General features: G+C 37.3%; 1 protein-coding gene across 10 annotated transcripts in view; it reads left to right on the top strand.

Moving 5' to 3' along the window:
* Nucleotides 1-18,796, top strand: part of LOC121375923 (microtubule-actin cross-linking factor 1, isoforms 1/2/3/5-like) — a 208,270-nt gene that overhangs the window by 150,149 nt on the left and 39,325 nt on the right. For all 10 annotated transcript variants that reach the window (XM_041503644.1, XM_041503641.1, XM_041503639.1 and 7 more), the window contains 22 exons: nt 577-723; nt 1,324-1,479; nt 1,993-2,175; nt 2,574-2,657; nt 2,934-4,244; nt 4,531-4,651; nt 5,183-5,311; nt 5,968-6,203; nt 6,586-6,715; nt 7,393-7,592; nt 8,902-9,234; nt 9,714-9,876; nt 10,149-10,315; nt 10,940-11,269; nt 12,380-12,530; nt 14,556-14,725; nt 15,252-15,467; nt 16,296-16,409; nt 16,930-17,043; nt 17,342-17,554; nt 17,952-18,113; nt 18,433-18,603. In XM_041503644.1, the coding sequence (XP_041359578.1) occupies nt 577-723; nt 1,324-1,479; nt 1,993-2,175; nt 2,574-2,657; nt 2,934-4,244; nt 4,531-4,651; nt 5,183-5,311; nt 5,968-6,203; nt 6,586-6,715; nt 7,393-7,592; nt 8,902-9,234; nt 9,714-9,876; nt 10,149-10,315; nt 10,940-11,269; nt 12,380-12,530; nt 14,556-14,725; nt 15,252-15,467; nt 16,296-16,409; nt 16,930-17,043; nt 17,342-17,554; nt 17,952-18,113; nt 18,433-18,603 (5,001 nt within the window). The remainder of the gene's footprint in view (nt 1-576; nt 724-1,323; nt 1,480-1,992; nt 2,176-2,573; nt 2,658-2,933; nt 4,245-4,530; nt 4,652-5,182; nt 5,312-5,967; nt 6,204-6,585; nt 6,716-7,392; nt 7,593-8,901; nt 9,235-9,713; nt 9,877-10,148; nt 10,316-10,939; nt 11,270-12,379; nt 12,531-14,555; nt 14,726-15,251; nt 15,468-16,295; nt 16,410-16,929; nt 17,044-17,341; nt 17,555-17,951; nt 18,114-18,432; nt 18,604-18,796) is intronic.

Below are 18,796 nucleotides of genomic sequence, written 5' to 3'. Positions count from 1 at the left end.
TACAAAAATATTTGTATTACTATCTATACCTTTATATGTAGGGTACTGCACTCTTAACCCAAAAATCTATTCAAACATCACTTGAAACATTATACCAACCATGACTGCTGTGTGTGTGTGCATCTTTGCATGAATTGTTTGTAATGTTGTACTTTGTTTTGAAGTTATAAAATGTTTCACACTTATTATTTCAGGTTATATATTTTATTTATTTTAATTTAAAAAAAAATTTGTTTAGTGTATATATTAACTTCAAAGATGGTCTAGTTTTTTGTTTATAAATTAGTTTAAAACTGTAGTTATTTGGTAGAATATCAATAATTGTAATAATTGTAAATAATATTTTGAGTGTTTTTTGTTTTTTACTATAAATTTATGTAAATACAGCTTTTATAAATAGAACAGTTACATTACCTTGTATTATTTTAAAGTTTTATTACTCTGCTAGTGTGTAGAGCTTTAGCTTTAATCATTTTCGAGTCAGTTCAATAAATTCTATTAATTTTCAATAGAAATATTTTAAAGTTATAGCTAACACAAATGCATGTTAATTAAAACTATGGAATATTTCTCTAGGGCCGACTTGTCGACTCTTACGACAAGCTTTTCCAGGAGCTGAAAACAGAGATTTCGAAGGTCGGTGACCTTGAGCGTATTCTGAAGGAGGATCACCAGATTGGAGATGAAGCGTATCAAGTCCAGAGTCAGCTGGAGACACAGAAGGTAGAAATGAAATTAAGATTGTTAAGTACTTCAGTTTGTCAACCACATTTATCTACAGAAGGTAGAAATGAAATTAAGATTGTTAAGTACTTCAGTTTGTCAACCACATTTATCTACAGAAGGTAGAAATGAAATTAAGATTGTTAAGTACTTCAGTTTGTCAACCACATTTATCTACAGAAGGTAGAAATTAAATTAAGATTGTTAAATACTTCAGTTTGTCAACCACATTTATCTACAGAAGGTAGAAATGAAATTAAGATTGTTAAATACTTCAGTTTGTCAACCACATTTATCTACAGAAGGTAGAAATGAAATTAAGATTGTTAAATACTTCAGTTTGTCAGCCACATTTATCTACATAATTATTAATTATGATTTATTTATTCTTGTTCTATTTCAATTAATTTGTGTTTGGTAACAGTCTATATGATGACTAAAGTGGAAAATAGTGATACTGATACAAGCATAACAAAAGTGGGTGGAAATAATTCCAGGATTATAAAATTAGTGTTTACCAAGTACCAGTGTTTTGTATATTTAGTTTTGCAAATAACTAAAAGATTCTTTAAGACTGATTTGCTGCTGTTGTGTTGCCAGGCTGTACATGAGGATATTCTGAGTCATCAGCAGCGTATTCTGTCGCTGGTGTTCCAGGCCGAACAGCTCACAGAGAACTACCAGGAGGAGCTAACTCCGGAACAAGTCACAGAAATACAATCCCTGGCGACCAGTCTCAAATCTTCACTCGACAAGGTAAACAAATTAAAATGATTTCCTGAATTTAATGATGCATTTGTTATAATTAAAATTTCTGATTCCAATTGGTATCAGGTTTTATGTGGATAAGCTAAACTCATAATAGTATATTGTCTTTCTAAATCAATTGTACAATAATTGGCAACTGGTTCTCAATTAAATGATCTCTAAAAAAGATAAACAAATGTTTTGTTTGGTCTGTGGGAATGTATATATAAAGGATTCCTTGCTGTTCATCATAGTAGCCTGTGTACCAGCAGCAGTGTTCTTCTCAACCAATTGTCATAGTAACCACATTAAACAGAAGATAGCTTCAGTTTAAAATGTGCAAATATTCCTTTCCTAATTTCACAACTTTTCAAAATGAGTGTTCCCCACTTAGTTTGCTTTAATACTTCTTCAAGATGCATCTTCTGAAAACAGATGGCATAATTTATATGATATCTTCAGAAGATAATTTTGTTCAGGTTTTATTTAAAAAACTGTTTTGTATTGATATTTTATCTTCAGGTTGTGAAAACATCTGAGAATCGTTTGAAGCACCTGACAACAGCAGCAGAAGAAGTAGTGAAGTTTGAAGATGAGCTTGGCAAGATGACATCGTGGCTGACCCTGGCCGAGAATGAGCTGGACAGACAGGAGGAATGTTTGAGGAGATTCGAGGACTTCAAGCCTCTCGCTGAGAAACAAAAGGTAACTCAGAGTACTATGAGAGCAAAATAGAGATAATTACAGAAAATCCTTTACATCTTATAGTGTATTTAATATGATCATGCTGTTTTAAGTAGTGGTACCTTAAAAGCAAACCACAATTGTAGCTTTTTATTATAATTGTATTTGTAAAAACAATTATTTAAAGTTGACTAAATTTGTTTTGTTAAAGTTCTGACATTTGTGATAGATTTTTATCTTTTTCATCTTCAGGATTTCTGATTTCAGCTTTTTTCACATAAAATAATTTTTACAAAATAATTGAATTTGATTTGAAATGTTGAAAAATTATTTGTTTTGGTATTGTTTGAAGTTTTAAAATATCATTTTAGCTTTTTTACAGCATGTATTTTAACAAAATAAAATATAATTATTTTCAGACCCTTGTTGCGGATGTCATGAGCCACCAAGCTGAGCTTCGCTTTATGTCCTTGACCTCACAGAAGTTTTTGGAAGAAGCCAAGGTTTGTGCAAATAAAAAGACAAGTTCTTTGAAAAATTATTGACTTTATGAGAAATCAAAGCTTATATCTTATATAATATACAGTTAAAATTATTGTTTAGAATATTTTATATTTACAAGAAACCAAGTTATTACAGTCAAGAAACTTAAGTATTTGATAGAATTTACTTTTGAATGATAAAATTGCATGCATATTGTTGAATATATCCCCCTTTATATATATGATTTCTTGACTGTTGAAGTTCAGTAATTTGTTATTCTTTTTGTTTCCCAACAGCTACACAAACTGGAAGTGGATAGTTTTAAATCTGATCGCCAGCGACCCGCCCGACTGAGTCTGATCAGTATGGAAGGCCTGGCCGCGGAGGGAGTCCGAGACGGGCTGAAGGACGCGACCACCCGTTACCACGATCTAAAAAACAACTGTAACACGTTCGGGGACAAGCTGGCCGACCTGGCCGCCAAACAGCGCGAGTACAACGACGTGGCCTTCAAGATGCTGTCCTGGCTGACCAACTCCGAGGACCGGCTCATGTCCATCAAACAGGACAGTGGGTCACCGGACCCCGAAATCCTGGAGCAGCAGCTCAACAAGCTTAAGGCTCTCGGCAGTGAGGCAATCGGTCAAGGCACGGTCATTGATGACCTGCAACACAAAGGTCAAGATTTGACGAAAACTCTTCGCGGAATTTCAGCGGATCCGATTCAGGTACAGAAAATGGAAGACACGATGACAGAGATCACAGACCGTCACTTATCTCTGCAGACAGACATTAGTGAACAGACGAACGCTCTTCAGGCCTCGATTACCAAGTCTCAGGGAGTGCACGAGGCGGTGGATGGTCTGTTGTCATGGCTCGACAAGACTGACCAAACTCTGAGGAACCTGCAGCCAGTTAGTTTGAACAGAGACGGTCTGAACCGGCAGTACCAGGACTTCCAGACCGTGTCATCGGACGTAGACCACCACAAAGCTAGCATTGGTTCGGTACAGCAGACGGCGCATGATCTCATCAAAACATGCGACCTTGAAATGGCAAGGTCACTGGAATTGCGCCTGGATGACGTGGATAAACGGTACAGAGAGGTTCAAGAAAAATGCAGAACCCGAAACAAGGATCTGGAAGAAGTGTCGGACAAACTGAGAAACTTCCAGAATCTCAAGGACGAACACAATTCCTGGATGCAGACGGCTATTGACAAGCTGGATTCCAAAGAGCTTGGCAAGCTGCCAAGTGATGAGATGAAGAATGAAATTGATGCCATCATGAAGGAGAAACAGCAGCGTCAGGGAGCGATTGCCGATCTGAAGCGTATCGGCAACGAGCTGGTGAAGGACCCGAGGACCGGCGATGTGTCGTCTCTGAAGGACGGACTGATTGGAGTGGAGCGGAACTGGAACCAGCTGGTTCAACTGCTGGATGAGAAGGAGAGAGAGGCCGACCTCAAAGAGAAGCAGGGCAACGAGTTTGAGAACGCCAAGAACATCATGCTGCTGTGGCTCGCGGCCATAGAGGACCGCATCAACTGCTTTGATCCAGTCGCCATCGAGATCGACATTGTTGAGAAACAGATATCAGAGTTAGAGGTAGGTGATCTCGATTACTGCTGTTTTGTCAGATGCATCCATAGGCTACTAGAAGAAATACATTCTAGATTTTAACTCTTATAATGTCTTTTGCAAGTAAATGGAAACCACCCTTCTTTCTATTGTAAATAAAGAAAAGAGAATGTTATAAAATTACATACATAATTTTTTTAATGGTGTAGTCTAGGAGCCATTTTCAACAGCTCTAAAGTTTTTGCTTTTGAAAATAGACATGTCTGATAGCTTCTGTTGTAAAATAATGTTCATGAAAATTGGTTTTTACCAGCCAATGCTTGAAGAATATGAAGAACAGGGAGCAAAGGTTGATGAAGTAAATGACCTTGGCAATGGCCTTGAGGCCCTTCAGTCATCAGACCGACCTCTAAGTCCCATACGACGGTTCGGACGTAAGTTTACTTTGGTTATGTGTACAGTTAATAGCTTGTCACCACATGTAGTTTTGTGCAAGTTTCTTAGTATGCACATAGTTGTCTTCCAACACTGTAGAATTAATTTTTGTTCCAGTTTGAATTAACTTTTGTTCCATTTTGAATGGTCAAGTGCTTTAATTTTAATTTTAATATTTTAAATATATCTTGTGTTTCTGTGTGTTTTATTTGCATTACCACAAAGTTTGATTTTAAAACATTAATGTTTAATGCACCATGCAAAATACCTTTATATTAGCTCTGTACTATATACAGATATCTGGTCATGACTTTATTTGATTTCCAGCCCTTAAAATTCTTATCTTCTGACAGTAATTTAGTATAAATAATAAAGTAAATACCCAACAATGGATAAAAATAATGTATATCAATTTTGCCACAGTTTTTGTTGTTGTGAACTTGCTTATTGCTGTCATGAATTTCAAGGGCTGCATGTCCCATGCAACTCGTTTGTTTGTGTGGTCACTGACTGCTGTTTCTGATTGGTAGGCCTAGGATCCCGGCGTTTACTGTCTCCTCGTCTGCGCACTCCTTCCCCAACTTTCCCCGCCTCACCTTCTAGCGAGTCGAGTGGCATTAGTAGCAGAAAGAGCTCCTCGGACAACTTCCTGCTTGATGGTGAGTTATCATATGCTGTACTAGTCGAATAACTGTGCTTTTGTTAGATACTATATACACGGTGAAACCCGTCTAAACCAAACAGCGATGGGACCAAGTAAAAGTCTGCTTTTGAGGGAGTTACAGTTTACAAAGGATCGTGTTTTCATACTTGTAATACAGGTTGACTTGAATAACTGAATGTTTATTGAGGCCCCCAATTATGAACAATTAAACAAAAAAATCAGCTACGGTTATAATAATGTCTGTGATATTTATGTTTTTTCATTTATGATAGTTATAATGACCATATAATGACTACCAGTATAAAAAAGTTTTTCCATAGTTACAGGGCACCTACAAAACAAGAACATTATTAGTTATAAGTTTATGAATATATGGTAGGACTTCCTAAACTGGCTTTGTGATTCCGGTCTTAAACTCAATTAGTAATATATTAATAGGTGATTTTTTAGGAGAATATTTTAACTCTAGTTTGTTTCAGCTAACATAGGAACTATTTGTTTGCTGTTTGAAAAATTAAATTACATGGTTGCATGTTATGAGATGCTGTTATTATCATTTCTGTCAAAAGAGAAGGTTTTCACCCATAAGGAGATGTTTTTCAACATGTGTTTACATGTTTTTGTTTTCACTATGTTGTACATGTTGTGTAGACCTGTCTGAGACACAGCAGCAGCTGCTCGACATCAACCAACGTTACGACATCGTGGGTGAGCGTCTGGCTGACCGCCAACAGGAACTCCAGAACGTCCTCAGCAGCATCAAGACATTCCTGCAGGATCTCCAGGATATGCTATCCTGGCTCGACATCAAGGATCAGGAGACAAACGCCAACCAGTCAGTGCCTACCAGTGAGAAGGAGGCCAAGAGGAAACTGAAAGATCATGAGGTTAGGAAATACTGTATAATACTTGATCTAACATGCTATGGTATATATAGTAGTCTTGTTATTACGGATTCTTACTGGCTGTAGCTAATGGAAAGTAAGTAATTTGGTAGAATGCTGGACTCCCATATAGAAGGTCTGTGGTTCGAGTCATTGTAATCTGTTTATAATAACCATCTTTTTGGTAAATCATTTAGGTGGCATGGCTAGACAGGTTTGGTATAAGTTACTATTAATCAGTGAATTTGCAGTTTTGATTACGGTTTCATATATCATCATGACAATTAACCTTAAACTATAAACAAAAAATATTGCTGTATATATCAGGATTTGCTAGATTAAGATGTATGGTTAATTTACTGAACTTTTAAATATTGTCTTTCAGAAATTCCACCACGAGTTGGTTGGGAAGGAGGGACTGGTTGAAGACATTAGGAAGAAGGCTCAACACTTGCTGAGAACAAGACAAGGCGTCAAAGGGTTGGACTCGTTACAACAACAACTGACAGATCTAGGTGAGGACCATTTGTTAAATAAGGGCCATCCTTTGGAGCAGCTATTGGACGGTGTTCGGGATGTATGGCTATCAGAGATGGGATGGGAGTTTGAAGTAGAAAAGTTTTATTATCTTTCAAAGAAAGAGGCTGATTGTAAAGAAAGCAGCTATATCTGCTGACCGGCGTCATGGTTAGGCCATCGGTCTACAGGCTGGTAGGTACTGGGTTCGGATCCCAGTCGAGGCATGGGATTTTTAATCTCGATACCGACTCCAAACCCTGAGTGAGTGCTCCGCAAGGCTCAATGGGTAGGTGTAAACCACTTGCACCGACCAGTGATCCATAACTGGTTCAACAAAGGCCATAGTTTGTGCTATCCTGCCTGTGGGAAGAGCAAATAAAAGATCCCTTGCTGCTAATCAGAAAGAGTAGCCCATTTAGTGGCGACAGCGGGTTTCCTCGCAAAATCTGTGTGGTCCTTAACCATATGTCTAACGCCATATAACCGTAAATAAAATGTGTTGAGTGCATAGTTAAATAAAACATTTCTTTCTTTCTATATCTGCTGATTACAGTGAGAGGTATAATTTGTACAATGATAACTGGTTTTTTGGTCATAGGATTTAATGGATTCAGTTTTGTATAAAGGTTTTAATAATGATAGTATTAAAGAAGTATGTATTTTGTTTTTCCAGATGACAAGTGGCACGGTCTGCGAGCGTCGTCAGAACAGAAGCGTAAGATGCTGGAGGATGTGGTGACGGACCTGCAGAACCTGCGTGAGAACGGGGAACAGCTCACCAAGTGGCTCAGTCAGAAGGAGAAGATGATGGATGTGCTAGGGCCCGTCGCTGTCGAGCCCTCGCTCGTCCAGAACCAGAGAGACCAAGTCAAGGTATTAGTACATTCTCATACTCATTGACATAGAACCAGAGAGACCAAGTCACGGTATTAGTCACATTCTCATACTCATTGACATAGAACCAGAGAAACCAAGTCGAGGTATTAGTCACATTATCATACTCATTGACATAGAGCCAGAGAGACCAAGTCGAGGTATTAGTCACATTCTAATACTCATCAACATAGAGCCAGAGAGACCAAGTCAAGGTATTAGTCACATTCTCATACTCATCAACATAGAACCAGAGAGACCAAGTCCAGGTATTAGTCACATTCTCATACTCATCGACATAGAACCAGAGAGACCAAGTCGAGGTATTAGTCACATTCTCATACTCATCGACATAGAGCCAGAGAGACCAAGTCGAGGTATTAGTCACATTCTAATACTCATCGACATAGAGCCAGAGAGACCAAGTCAAGGTATTAGTCACATTCTAATACTCATCGACATAGAGCCAGAGAGACCAAGTCCAGGTATTAGTCACATTCCCATCGACATAGAGCCAGAGAGACCAAGTCCAGATTAGTCACATTCTCATACTCATCGACATAGAGCAGAGAGACCAAGTCGAGGTATTAGTCACATTCTCATACTCATCGACATAGAGCCAGAGAGACCAAGTCGAGGTATTAGTCACATTCTAATACTCATCGACATAGAGCCAGAGAGACCAAGTCCAGGTATTAGTCACATTCTAATACTCATCGACATAGAACCAGAGAGACCAAGTCCAGGTATTAGTCACATTCTCATACTCATCGACATAGAACCAGAGAGACCAAGTCGAGGTATTAGTCACATTCTCATACTCGTCAACATTTGATAATCATTTTGGATACTGGATTTTTTCCGTCTTAATATTTCAGTTTGAAAAATATATAAAAAAATGTGTTTATGTATGTGTGTGTGTTTTGTGTGTGTGTGTATGTGTGTGTGGTTGTGTGTGTGTGTGTGTGTATGTGGTTGTGTGTGCGTGTGTGTGTATACATATATATGCCTTAATTTACATTATATTATCTGACACCCATAACAATAATTGAAAAATGTTGAGTTGTTTTATATCTTTCTTTCTTAATGAATATTTTATTTTGTTAACATTTTACTTGTTTTTTAAGGAAATCTCATAGCAAAATAACTTTCAGATACAGGTATGCACATATCTAAACATAAAAACATAAATATATGAAGTAATATTGTTTTAAAATATAACAAAGATTACTCATAATAGCTGGGATTTTAAATTGGAACATGGTGTTTCTATACCATGAAGACATTTCCCCCTTATTCCTTCCCCCAGGTCCTACAAGAGGAGATGGCGAGTCAGGAGCCTCTGTATGACCAGTTCTTCCAGGCCGGCCACTCCATCCTCGACAAGTGTGAGCCCGACTCACGCGACAGTGCCAGTGTGAGCAGGAAGCTCGAGTCTGTCGGCAAGTCCTGGGACCGGCTCCAGGCCCGACTCAAAGACCGTGAGTCCAACCTGAAGGCCATGGAGAGCATGGGGTCGGACTTCTCGGACGTCACACAGAAGCTGGGAGACAAACTCAACAAGCTGAGCACCAGTCTGGAAAGTCTGGCTCCTGTCAACCCTTGTCCTGGTGGCCAAAAGCTGCAGGCCAAAGAAATGATGGTTGGTTGATACACATTGATTTACTAGTTTTGTCACCTGATAGCATATTGCTCTTGTATCAACTTTATCAACACGAATAATGATGGTTAACTAATACTTTACTAGTCCAGTCTAGTCTCTTTATAAATTACTGATGGTCAGTGTCTTTTTCTATTTCATTTCAGTTTGCTATTATTTCTATTTAATGTTAAATACAAATCTAGTAGTGTTAACACCAGCTTTTAAAAATAATATTTTATATTTATCCCAGTTAATCATAATACTACATATTACAGTGTATATTTCTTTCATCCATGGATTTGGGTACATATTTAAATTATTTTTGCGAGAAATGTCAAGAAGTGTTGGATACAGTAACTGGAGCACTCTTAGCTAGTTTCTTTGGTTTTGTGTACTGACTTGGTCAATGCTTTGTTATTAGAAGTATATTACTGAGTAGTACTTAATGATTTCTGTTAATGGCATTCTTCCTCTTGTAGACCTTGGAAGAAGAGCTATCAGAAATCATGCCTCTGATGGCTCGTGCCAAGGAACTCTCCAAACAGCTCTGTGACAAGACCAAAGACTCGGCTACCAAAGCAGAAACCAGATCCAAGTTGGCTCGATTAGAGAAATCGTTTGGTGATGCCAAAAAGAAACTGGGTGTGTATTAAATTTTAGTCATTTGTTGAAAATGCTAAATGTCGAAACATTATTGTTGCATTGAACTCAGCCTAAAAGAACTAAATAAGTTTCAGTTTAATATATTCATGATGATGAAAAAAACACCTTAATATTAATGTATTTAATAGTTGAAATTATAAAAATTGAATCATATATTCTAAAAAGGCTGTTTTGTTTAAAAAAACCTCTGTTTGTAATGAAAATACTGAAACATAGATCATCTGTATTCTTTTCTTTTTTTCATTGTTCAGATAACCGAAAATCCACCCTCGATTCCGCGGGTAAGGCTGGTGAGAAGTTCGCGTGTGACTGTGAGGAGACGTTGGGCTGGGTGAAGGATGCAATCCGCCAGATCCGCGAGGGTGAGCCAGTGTCAGGAGACGCCGGAGCCTTGAGGCAGCAGGCCCAGCAACATAAGGTAATCACATCATTCTGTGAGCCTTTTAGTGTGGCCAGTCTCAAAATGTATCGGACTATATACCTTTGTCACATATTGACCTGTTACACTGTGTAATTACATTTTATGGTCAGCAAAGAATTAAATATTTTCCTGTGGAAAAGGAAAATTATATTTGAATGTCTTCGATGCATTTATGTGGATAGCAATTTTCAGTGCATATACAATATCTGCTCTTTTGGGGGTAATTAAACAGCATATTTACTTAAATATATTTACATTATATCTGTAAGAAACTTAAAACAAAAAAGATAAACAATTTGAATAGATATTTTTGATTTTTAACTCTTATATGTAGAAGTTTTGGTTTTGGGGTATTTAACTTTGCTACTGAAATAATATTTGAACATTAAGTCTGTAAGGTTGTAACAAGAGTGCCTGTCTTAGAAGAACAATATTTTGTGCAATTATTTTGTTTTATTTTTGGTTGTTGAGGTTTTCCTTTGGCCCTTCATTAAAATACTTTGTAGTGTGTCCAACAACACATTTGAAGCCAAGAAATTACTGTTTTATTTTTTGTTATTGGAGTTTTTCTTTCCCCACTTTCATTAACATACATGTTACATTGTACATTATTCTCTGTAGGGTATCCAACAAGACATTGCAAGCCGAGAGCCTGACATCCGCGAGCTACTCGACAATGGCTCTAAGATCCTGGAGGACACGGTTCCATCGCATGAGACCCAGCAGCTGCTGGACATGCTGGAGACGATCCAGTCGGACTGGGACTACCTGCGGGATGTGGCGCGCACCAAGGATGACAAGCTGGCGCGCACGATGGCCCACGCCGAGAAGTACCACGAGAACCTCGACAAGATGCTGCTGTGGCTGCAGCTGTCCGAGGACAAACTCAAGAAGGCCCAACCGCAGGAGTGGAACAAGGACGCCGTTGGAAAAACGCTTAAAGAACTCCAGGTAATGCTTAAAGAACTTCAGGTGACTCTTAAAGAAGTCATATAACTCTTAAAGAACTCCAGCTAATGCTTAAAGAACTTCAGGTGATTCTTTAAGCACTGCAGGTAACTCTTTAAGAAGTCATGTAACTCTAAAGAACAAGGACGCTGTTGGAAAAACGCTCAAAGAACTCCAGGTAATGCTTAAAGAACTTCAGGTAACTCTTAAAGAACTTCAGGTAATGCTTAAAGAACTTCAGGTAACTCTTAAAAAACACCAGGTAACTCTTAAAGAACTTTGTGTAACTCATAAAAAGACTTAGGTAACGCTTAAAGAACTTCAGGTAACTCTTAAAGAACTTCAGGTAACTCTTAAAGAACTTCAGGTAACTCTTAAAGAACTTCAGGTAACTCTTAAAGAACTTTGTGTAACTCATAAAAAGACTTAGGTAACGCTTAAAGAACTTCAGGTAACTCTTAAAGAACTTCAGGTAACTCTTAAAGAACTTAAGGTGGGTTGGTGTAATGATTACAGTGGTAAAAGGTTTTTGTATTTATTGTGTTTATGTTTATTATAAAAGAGCTCCATGATTTACCAGCATTATTCATTATGGAGATATTATTCATTATGGAGATATTATTCATTATTTGGAGATCACTAATGTGCAGGGGGTTTTTCAATTGGTTATCAATGTCTAAGAATTGTCATGTTTAGTGTTTGACTTAGCTTCCACTTGGCTATTAAGGTGATAACACAAACAAAAGACATAACCACCCATCATTCTCAGGGAATTCAAGGGTCAGTTTAACTTGCTGAAATTGGATCAATCCCCTGGTAAACCATTGTTTTGGTTTCTTCACTTTGCATCCAGTACTTCCCTGTGTGCTGTCTTATTTGGGAGAGTGCATGTAAAAGATCTGTTCCTGCTGCTACTAAGAATAGCCAACATGGCAGCAGTGGGTTTCTTCTTGTACAGTTTAGTCATGGTGTTGCAAAACAATATATTAAACACATCCTGTAGCTGTAGGTTACAAATGTCCTGTGGGGTCTCCTCCTTTTGACTGGGAATGTCTTAAATCTAATATATATTTTGTTGGTCTCCAAAATTAATTGAACAGTACCTTTTTCCAGGCCTTACAGAAAGATGTGTTGAAGAAGACTCATGACCATGACAATCTTAACCGCGAGGGTGAGGCCCTCATTGGGTGTGTCGAAGACGGACAGCCAGAAATTGAACAACAGCTGAAGAGCATCAACGAGAGATGGGAAGACCTGAACTCAGGTAAGTTTTAGTAGGAGACATATCAGCATGATCAATTGAAAACACTGCTGGTAAACTGGATTTTGTATACTGTCAGATGAAAAAATGGACGTATTGACAGCGCTGCATTAGTATCATATTTGTATACTGAAAACATTGCGATTGAGTTTTATTTCATTTCTTTACTGTCAGATTGAAAACTGGATATATTGACAGCGCTGCATCAGTATCATATTTGTATACTGAAAACATTGCAATTGAGTTTTATTTCATTTCTTTACTGTCAGATTGAAAACTGGACATATTGACAGCGCTGCATTAGTATCATATTTGTATACTGAAAACATTGCGATTGAGTTTTATTTCATTTCTTTACTGTCAGATTGAAAACTGGACATATTGACAGCGCTGCATCAGTATCATACTTGTATACTGAAAACATTGCGATTGAGTTTTATTTCATTTCTTTACTGTCAGATTGAAAACTGGATATATTGACAGCACTGCATTAGTAATATAACTGTAAATGGAAAACACTGCTGTTACATTTTATTTCAGCAATATTTAAAATAAAAGTGGTATTTTTAGATTTAATTAACTATGTTGTCAGAACTCTGTGCAATAAATTGTAAACTGCAATAAATTGTAGTAAACATGTTTAAATTTACTTGATTTCTTTACACTGGCGTATTATAATGTGAACTCGACTGACAGGCCTGTATCAGTATACTAATTGTAAAAGCATTGAGCACTGTTTTCAGAGACAGTATGATAGTTATAAAATCATTGAGCACTGTTTTCAGAGACAGTATGATAGTTATAAAATCATTGAGCACTGTTATCAGAGACAGTATGATAGTTATAAAATCATTGAGCACTGTTATCAGAGACAGTATGATAGTTATAAAATCATTGAGCACTGTTATCAGAGATGAATAAGTATGATAGTTGTAAAACCATTGGTTTAAACAATATTTATTCACAAGTGCCTATATTAAGGCCTCTCCCTACATTTAACAAATCTATACATCAAGATGGCTAGAACAATATTACAATAAAGATAACATGGATAGTTGGGGGGGGGGGGGGGGGGGGGGGGATAGAGGAGAGGAAGGTGTAGAAGAAACAAAGAATAAATAGCAAACAGTTAGAATGGTTAAATGGTTAATTGATCTCGAAATGCTTACTATTAATATAAAAAATTCTGAACAGATTTAAGTATAGAGATATTATCTTGGACACTTAAATTAGAATCTCCAAATAGTAAAGTATGACACTTGAGATTATAATAGTTCAGTAAATGGGTATTGCGAGCTGCAGCGTATGTTGGACAAAAACATAAAAAATGTTCAGCATCTTCAACTGGGTGCCCACAAATACAAGAAGGGGTATCTGTCACATGTCGTACACATTTGTGACCATTCAAATCGCTGGTACCCAAACAGAGTCGGCTATGTAGAATCTGTTGCCATCCATCACCTTCATAAAAATAGGATGGAACAGCAGGGTCGTGTTTGTTCATTTGTATTTTAAACAGTTTTAGTGAAGAAGAATTTCTAATATCAGGCAACAGATTGTTCCATAATTTTACTGCAGAAGGAAAGAAGGAGTTTGAAAACAATTTTGTTCAACAAAAATGTTTGTAGGTTCTCCGCATTACGTGTATGGTATTCATTACGTTCTGCAGCAGAGCGATGTAGTTGTAAGGTTAAAAAAGTTGGTAAAATGTTATTTGAAAGTTTATACATCATACAGAGTTTGTGACGTTTCCTCCTTTCTAGTAAAGGTATAAAATCGGTTCCTCTATATAACAATTGGTGAGAAGTTCCTATAACAGCACCACAAATTGTACGTAGAGCATCTAATTGAAGATTTTCAAGGATGTTTGCCTGATAGAGGGTACAGTTGTCCCAGGTGATGTCTGCATAGTCAAATATGGGAAGAATAAATGATCTGTAAGACCACTGTTTTCAGTATGATAGTTGTAAAACCATTGACCACTGTTTTCAGTGTGATAGTTGTAAAACCATTGACCACTGTTTTCAGAGATGGGTGAGCGGACCGTGGGACTGGAGGATCTACAGCAGCGCCTCGTGGAAATCAGCGACAACATCAACGACGCTAATGGCTGTCTCCGCAAGTGGGACGACAAACTACAGACTCACCTCAGCATGGGGGCCATCTCAAAGGATCCAAAATATTTTGACAAAATCAAGGTAATCTTCTATTATTTGTTAAGAGGTGAATCGTTTTGAAATTTAAAGGACATGATAATTTCATTTAAAACTTTCACGCAAATGCAAGTTTGAAGACATAGTATGTTTTGTTTTTGTTTTTTTGTTTTTTTAAGGTGGCTGCCAGGAATGAAATTTGTTAGTCATAACCTTCAGACACTATCTGTACTGTTTGTATTTACCACAGTTTTACACCCAATAGCCGATGTATTTTTCGTGCTGAGGTGTCGTTAAACATTCATTCATTCATTCATTCAGACATATAGCTACCTGGGCTGTCTGTCCAGATCAATGGATTAGTGGTTAATTGTTGGTTTCTAGTAAGAAAAATCAGATTAGTGGCTATCGAGTCAGTAAGACTCCATATAGGTACGAGCTTGTACCGGGATGCGAACCCAGTATCTGCCAGCAACTGCACCACTGGGGCCAGTGAAACAATATGGTAAGAACTGAATGTTTAAGCTAGTTCCAAAATGCAATTATTTTAATGTTAAATTGTTTAATTCAGTCGATCCAGGAAGATGTGTCGGGACTTCAGTCTCAGCTGGATTACCTGGAGGCGCTCACCGACGGCATTGATGTGGATGTGGTGGATGCTCCTGGCCCCTCCGGTCTCCATGACGACGTCAGCGCCATTAAGAACAAACAGCAGGATCTGCAGGGAAAGCTGGGAGAGCTGTTGTCAGAGATGGAGACCGGCTCGCAGGTTGTGGACGAATTCCAGGTAATACAAGATTATTGTGTTAAGACCAACGGGTATTGTCACGGGAAAAGGTGTTTCACTGTTATACAAAGGAGGTGTGAAATACTAGATGTTTTGTTGTAAAATGACTTAAATATTAAACATATGAATGAGATGGTGCCTCAACACCAAACTTTATGAATCTTATTGGTCAGTACATTTATTATTTAGTTAATATGATATAAATAGAGATGAAAATAGTGTATACATCTGGGGGTTTTATTGATCGAAAACCAATCGGATTAGCTTCCATAAACAGTGATAGTGTCCTCCGATCCAATCAAAAGTGATAATTCCCAATGTGTGGACAACATAATGTAACATTAATTTTAACTGTTTACTCTCCATTCCTATGCTTGTCATGTCAGGTTAAAGGGCTGCATGACAGCACACGAATCTCGTCCCAGTGTATTTAGCTGGAAATTATAAGCATACTCTGAAATTATAAGCATACTCTAATTTTGATTAGGATAAAGGAAATTTGGAATGTCTCAGTCGTATTGATTTCCTTAATAATAAAACAATTACTGACCATATTTTGGGCAATATCGGGTTTTATGGACCCAAGGATTTCTTGGGTTCATAAAAGAAAATGAAGGAAATGTGTTATTTAACGACACACTCAACACATTTTATTTACGTTATATGGCATCAGACATATGGTTAAGGGCCACACAGATATAGAGGAAACCTGCTGTCACCACTTAATGGGGGGGTGGGTGGGTGGGGTCCATAAGACTGATATTGCCTACCCTGATGGTCAGTAACAGCATGATACATGAGTTGACAGCCATGGTTTTGTGTTGATAGAATCTCGTGAAGTCTGTTGGCAATGATCTGTCCGACATGGAGGATGAACTCAACAGGAAGGAGCCTGTTGCCAGGGACGACTACATGCTAGACTCGCAGAAAGACGAAATTCAGGTAATTATTGGTGGATATATCGCAAATATCTCCTTATTGGCAGTTTAAAAATGTTCAAATTATTTTATTTCTGTCTTATAGTTTATGAAAAATATCTGTATTTGGTAAACTGTAAGAAAAGGCCTTAATCCCAAAACTGCTTACTTTGTATGTAAATATTGTTGTAATCATCTCAGATATTATCTTCATTAATGTGTGGATTGATGTTGCTAATTAATGTGTGTACTGTATGTATGTGAGAGATTCTGCTTCTAATGGAAAAAAATTAAGAGAAAAACTAAAACATTTTTATATATACTTTAAATTACATGCGTAATTTATGAAAACACGTTTTAAAAACAACTTGCTTTTGTGAAATACAATTATAGATTTCCTTCATAAAATATCAAATATATTTTACCATGATGTATTTTTACACCTGGTCATTTCTGTGTGATAATGATAAATAATGTTAGCTGTATGTTCAGGCTGGATGGTAAAATAATGTTAGTAGTGTACTGATTCTACAAATGTGTTGTAGGATTTCCTCACGCGACTTGGCGACAAGTCTGATGACCTTGTACAGGTGGAAAACAAGGGCAGAGAACTCGTACGAGCAGGATACGTAACTGACCCAAAGAAACTGCAATCCCAGGTATAGTAGTTACAACTACACACTGTTAGCTAATATTAAAAACATATTAAAATTATTATTTAAAATTAATTTCATTGGGATGTGTCATGAAAGTTCTTTCTTATACTGAGCTTATTAACTGATACTGTTTGGTTTTTCATCTTTACCTCAACAAGAAAGAGCCATAAGTTCAATTATTTCTGTATTTGCCAAATATTTTGCTTAATTAAAGGCAGCCATTCCTTTTTTTTTCTTTATGGAACAAAATTTACATAGTTTTGTGAGAGCTCTGTGTTACTGAGCTTGTTGCGTGTTTCAGATCGATGGATTGGCTAAACAACACGAAAGGCTTGCTGGTCGAGCCAATCAGAGGAAGGCTGACATACAGGGCAGTAAGAAGAAGGTTGAGAAACTGAACTCCGATCTGAAGAAGACGCGAGATCGTATCGAGACTGCCGCTAAGGAAATCGACAGCTTCAAGCCTGTCGGTGGGCAGGTCAAGGCCATACAGCAAGAACAGGCAGTACTCAAGGTTTGTAGTTGTCTTCCTTGGTTAGTGTTTATTAGTGAAGTTTATCCTCATTGTATGGATTAAATGGAACATGTATACTCTGCATTATATTAACTTGTATGCTGTACAAGCTAGAACTTAAGCATTTATTACCTACTGCAATTTGGAAATGTTTTTATCATTTGCAAACTGCTCACATATGGCAAGTTTGAGATGCCTACAGCTATTTTAAACCAGTAACCTTTATAACAAATATAAAACCCAAAAAGTATCTTTCTACAAAACAACTGTCATCGATAAAGCATCTGACCTATGGCAATTCGTATCTCTGTTAAATTTCACTTGCAAGGATTACTCATACAGTATGTTTCAGTTAAGGTTTCAGACTTTTGAACTCTGTTTTTTGATATACCAACAGGACTTCATTAAGAGAAAAGTGGACCCCCTACAAAAGCAGTTTGAGACCGTGAGTGCTGAGGGTCAAAGCTTTGTTCAGTCGGCACCCTCTGGTGTTGACACGTCGGAGATGGAGTCCGATTTGGAGGTGCTAGGAGACAAGTGGTCTGAACTCACACAAAAGGTTTTTTATTTTGTTATATCTATCCAATTTCTTTATTTGAATTTATTCATATGTGCTTTTAACTTTAAATTTCTTTGTTATTTTAATGTTTTTAACTTCAAATAAATAAATAATCCAGTCAATTTAATTTTTCATGCAGTTTGAATGAACATTATAATTTAAGTGTAGACTTAAGGTTTTTTTTGGAAATTCTTTCATAATTTTATGTGCGGGTTGTAACTTTAGGAATGATGTTAAATTTTTAATACATGCATCTTTCATACTATTGATGTTGAAAATTGTATTTACCAATAAATATGTTTTTATCTTTCTCCTGCAGGTTTCGGAAAGAGAGCAGAATTTGGCATCTGCTTTTATACACTCCGGAAAGTTCAACGAAGCTCTGGATTCTCTCCTCTCTTGGTTGGCCGAGACAGAAGACCTAGTAGCCAATCAGAAGCCACCATCGCCAGAACATAAAGTTGTCAAGGCTCAGCTCCAAGAACAGAAAGTAATTACAGGCTATATGTTGCTTCTGCTTTCCACCAGTACCTCCTATCACACCTTTATGTCGAGGATTTAGTTTTCTTCATGCTTGCATGGGTGAACATTGTCTGTATTTTACAGAATACTCGGTTTTTGCAATGCCTAAAAAACGGTCAATATAAAAGATCCCATATTCTTCAAGAACATTTTGCATTTTT

The sequence above is a fragment of the Gigantopelta aegis genome, chromosome 6 (assembly GCF_016097555.1).
Source record: "Gigantopelta aegis isolate Gae_Host chromosome 6, Gae_host_genome, whole genome shotgun sequence".
Taxonomy (NCBI): domain Eukaryota; kingdom Metazoa; phylum Mollusca; class Gastropoda; order Neomphalida; family Peltospiridae; genus Gigantopelta; species Gigantopelta aegis.
This window is presented reverse-complemented; position numbering and strand designations above follow the sequence as displayed.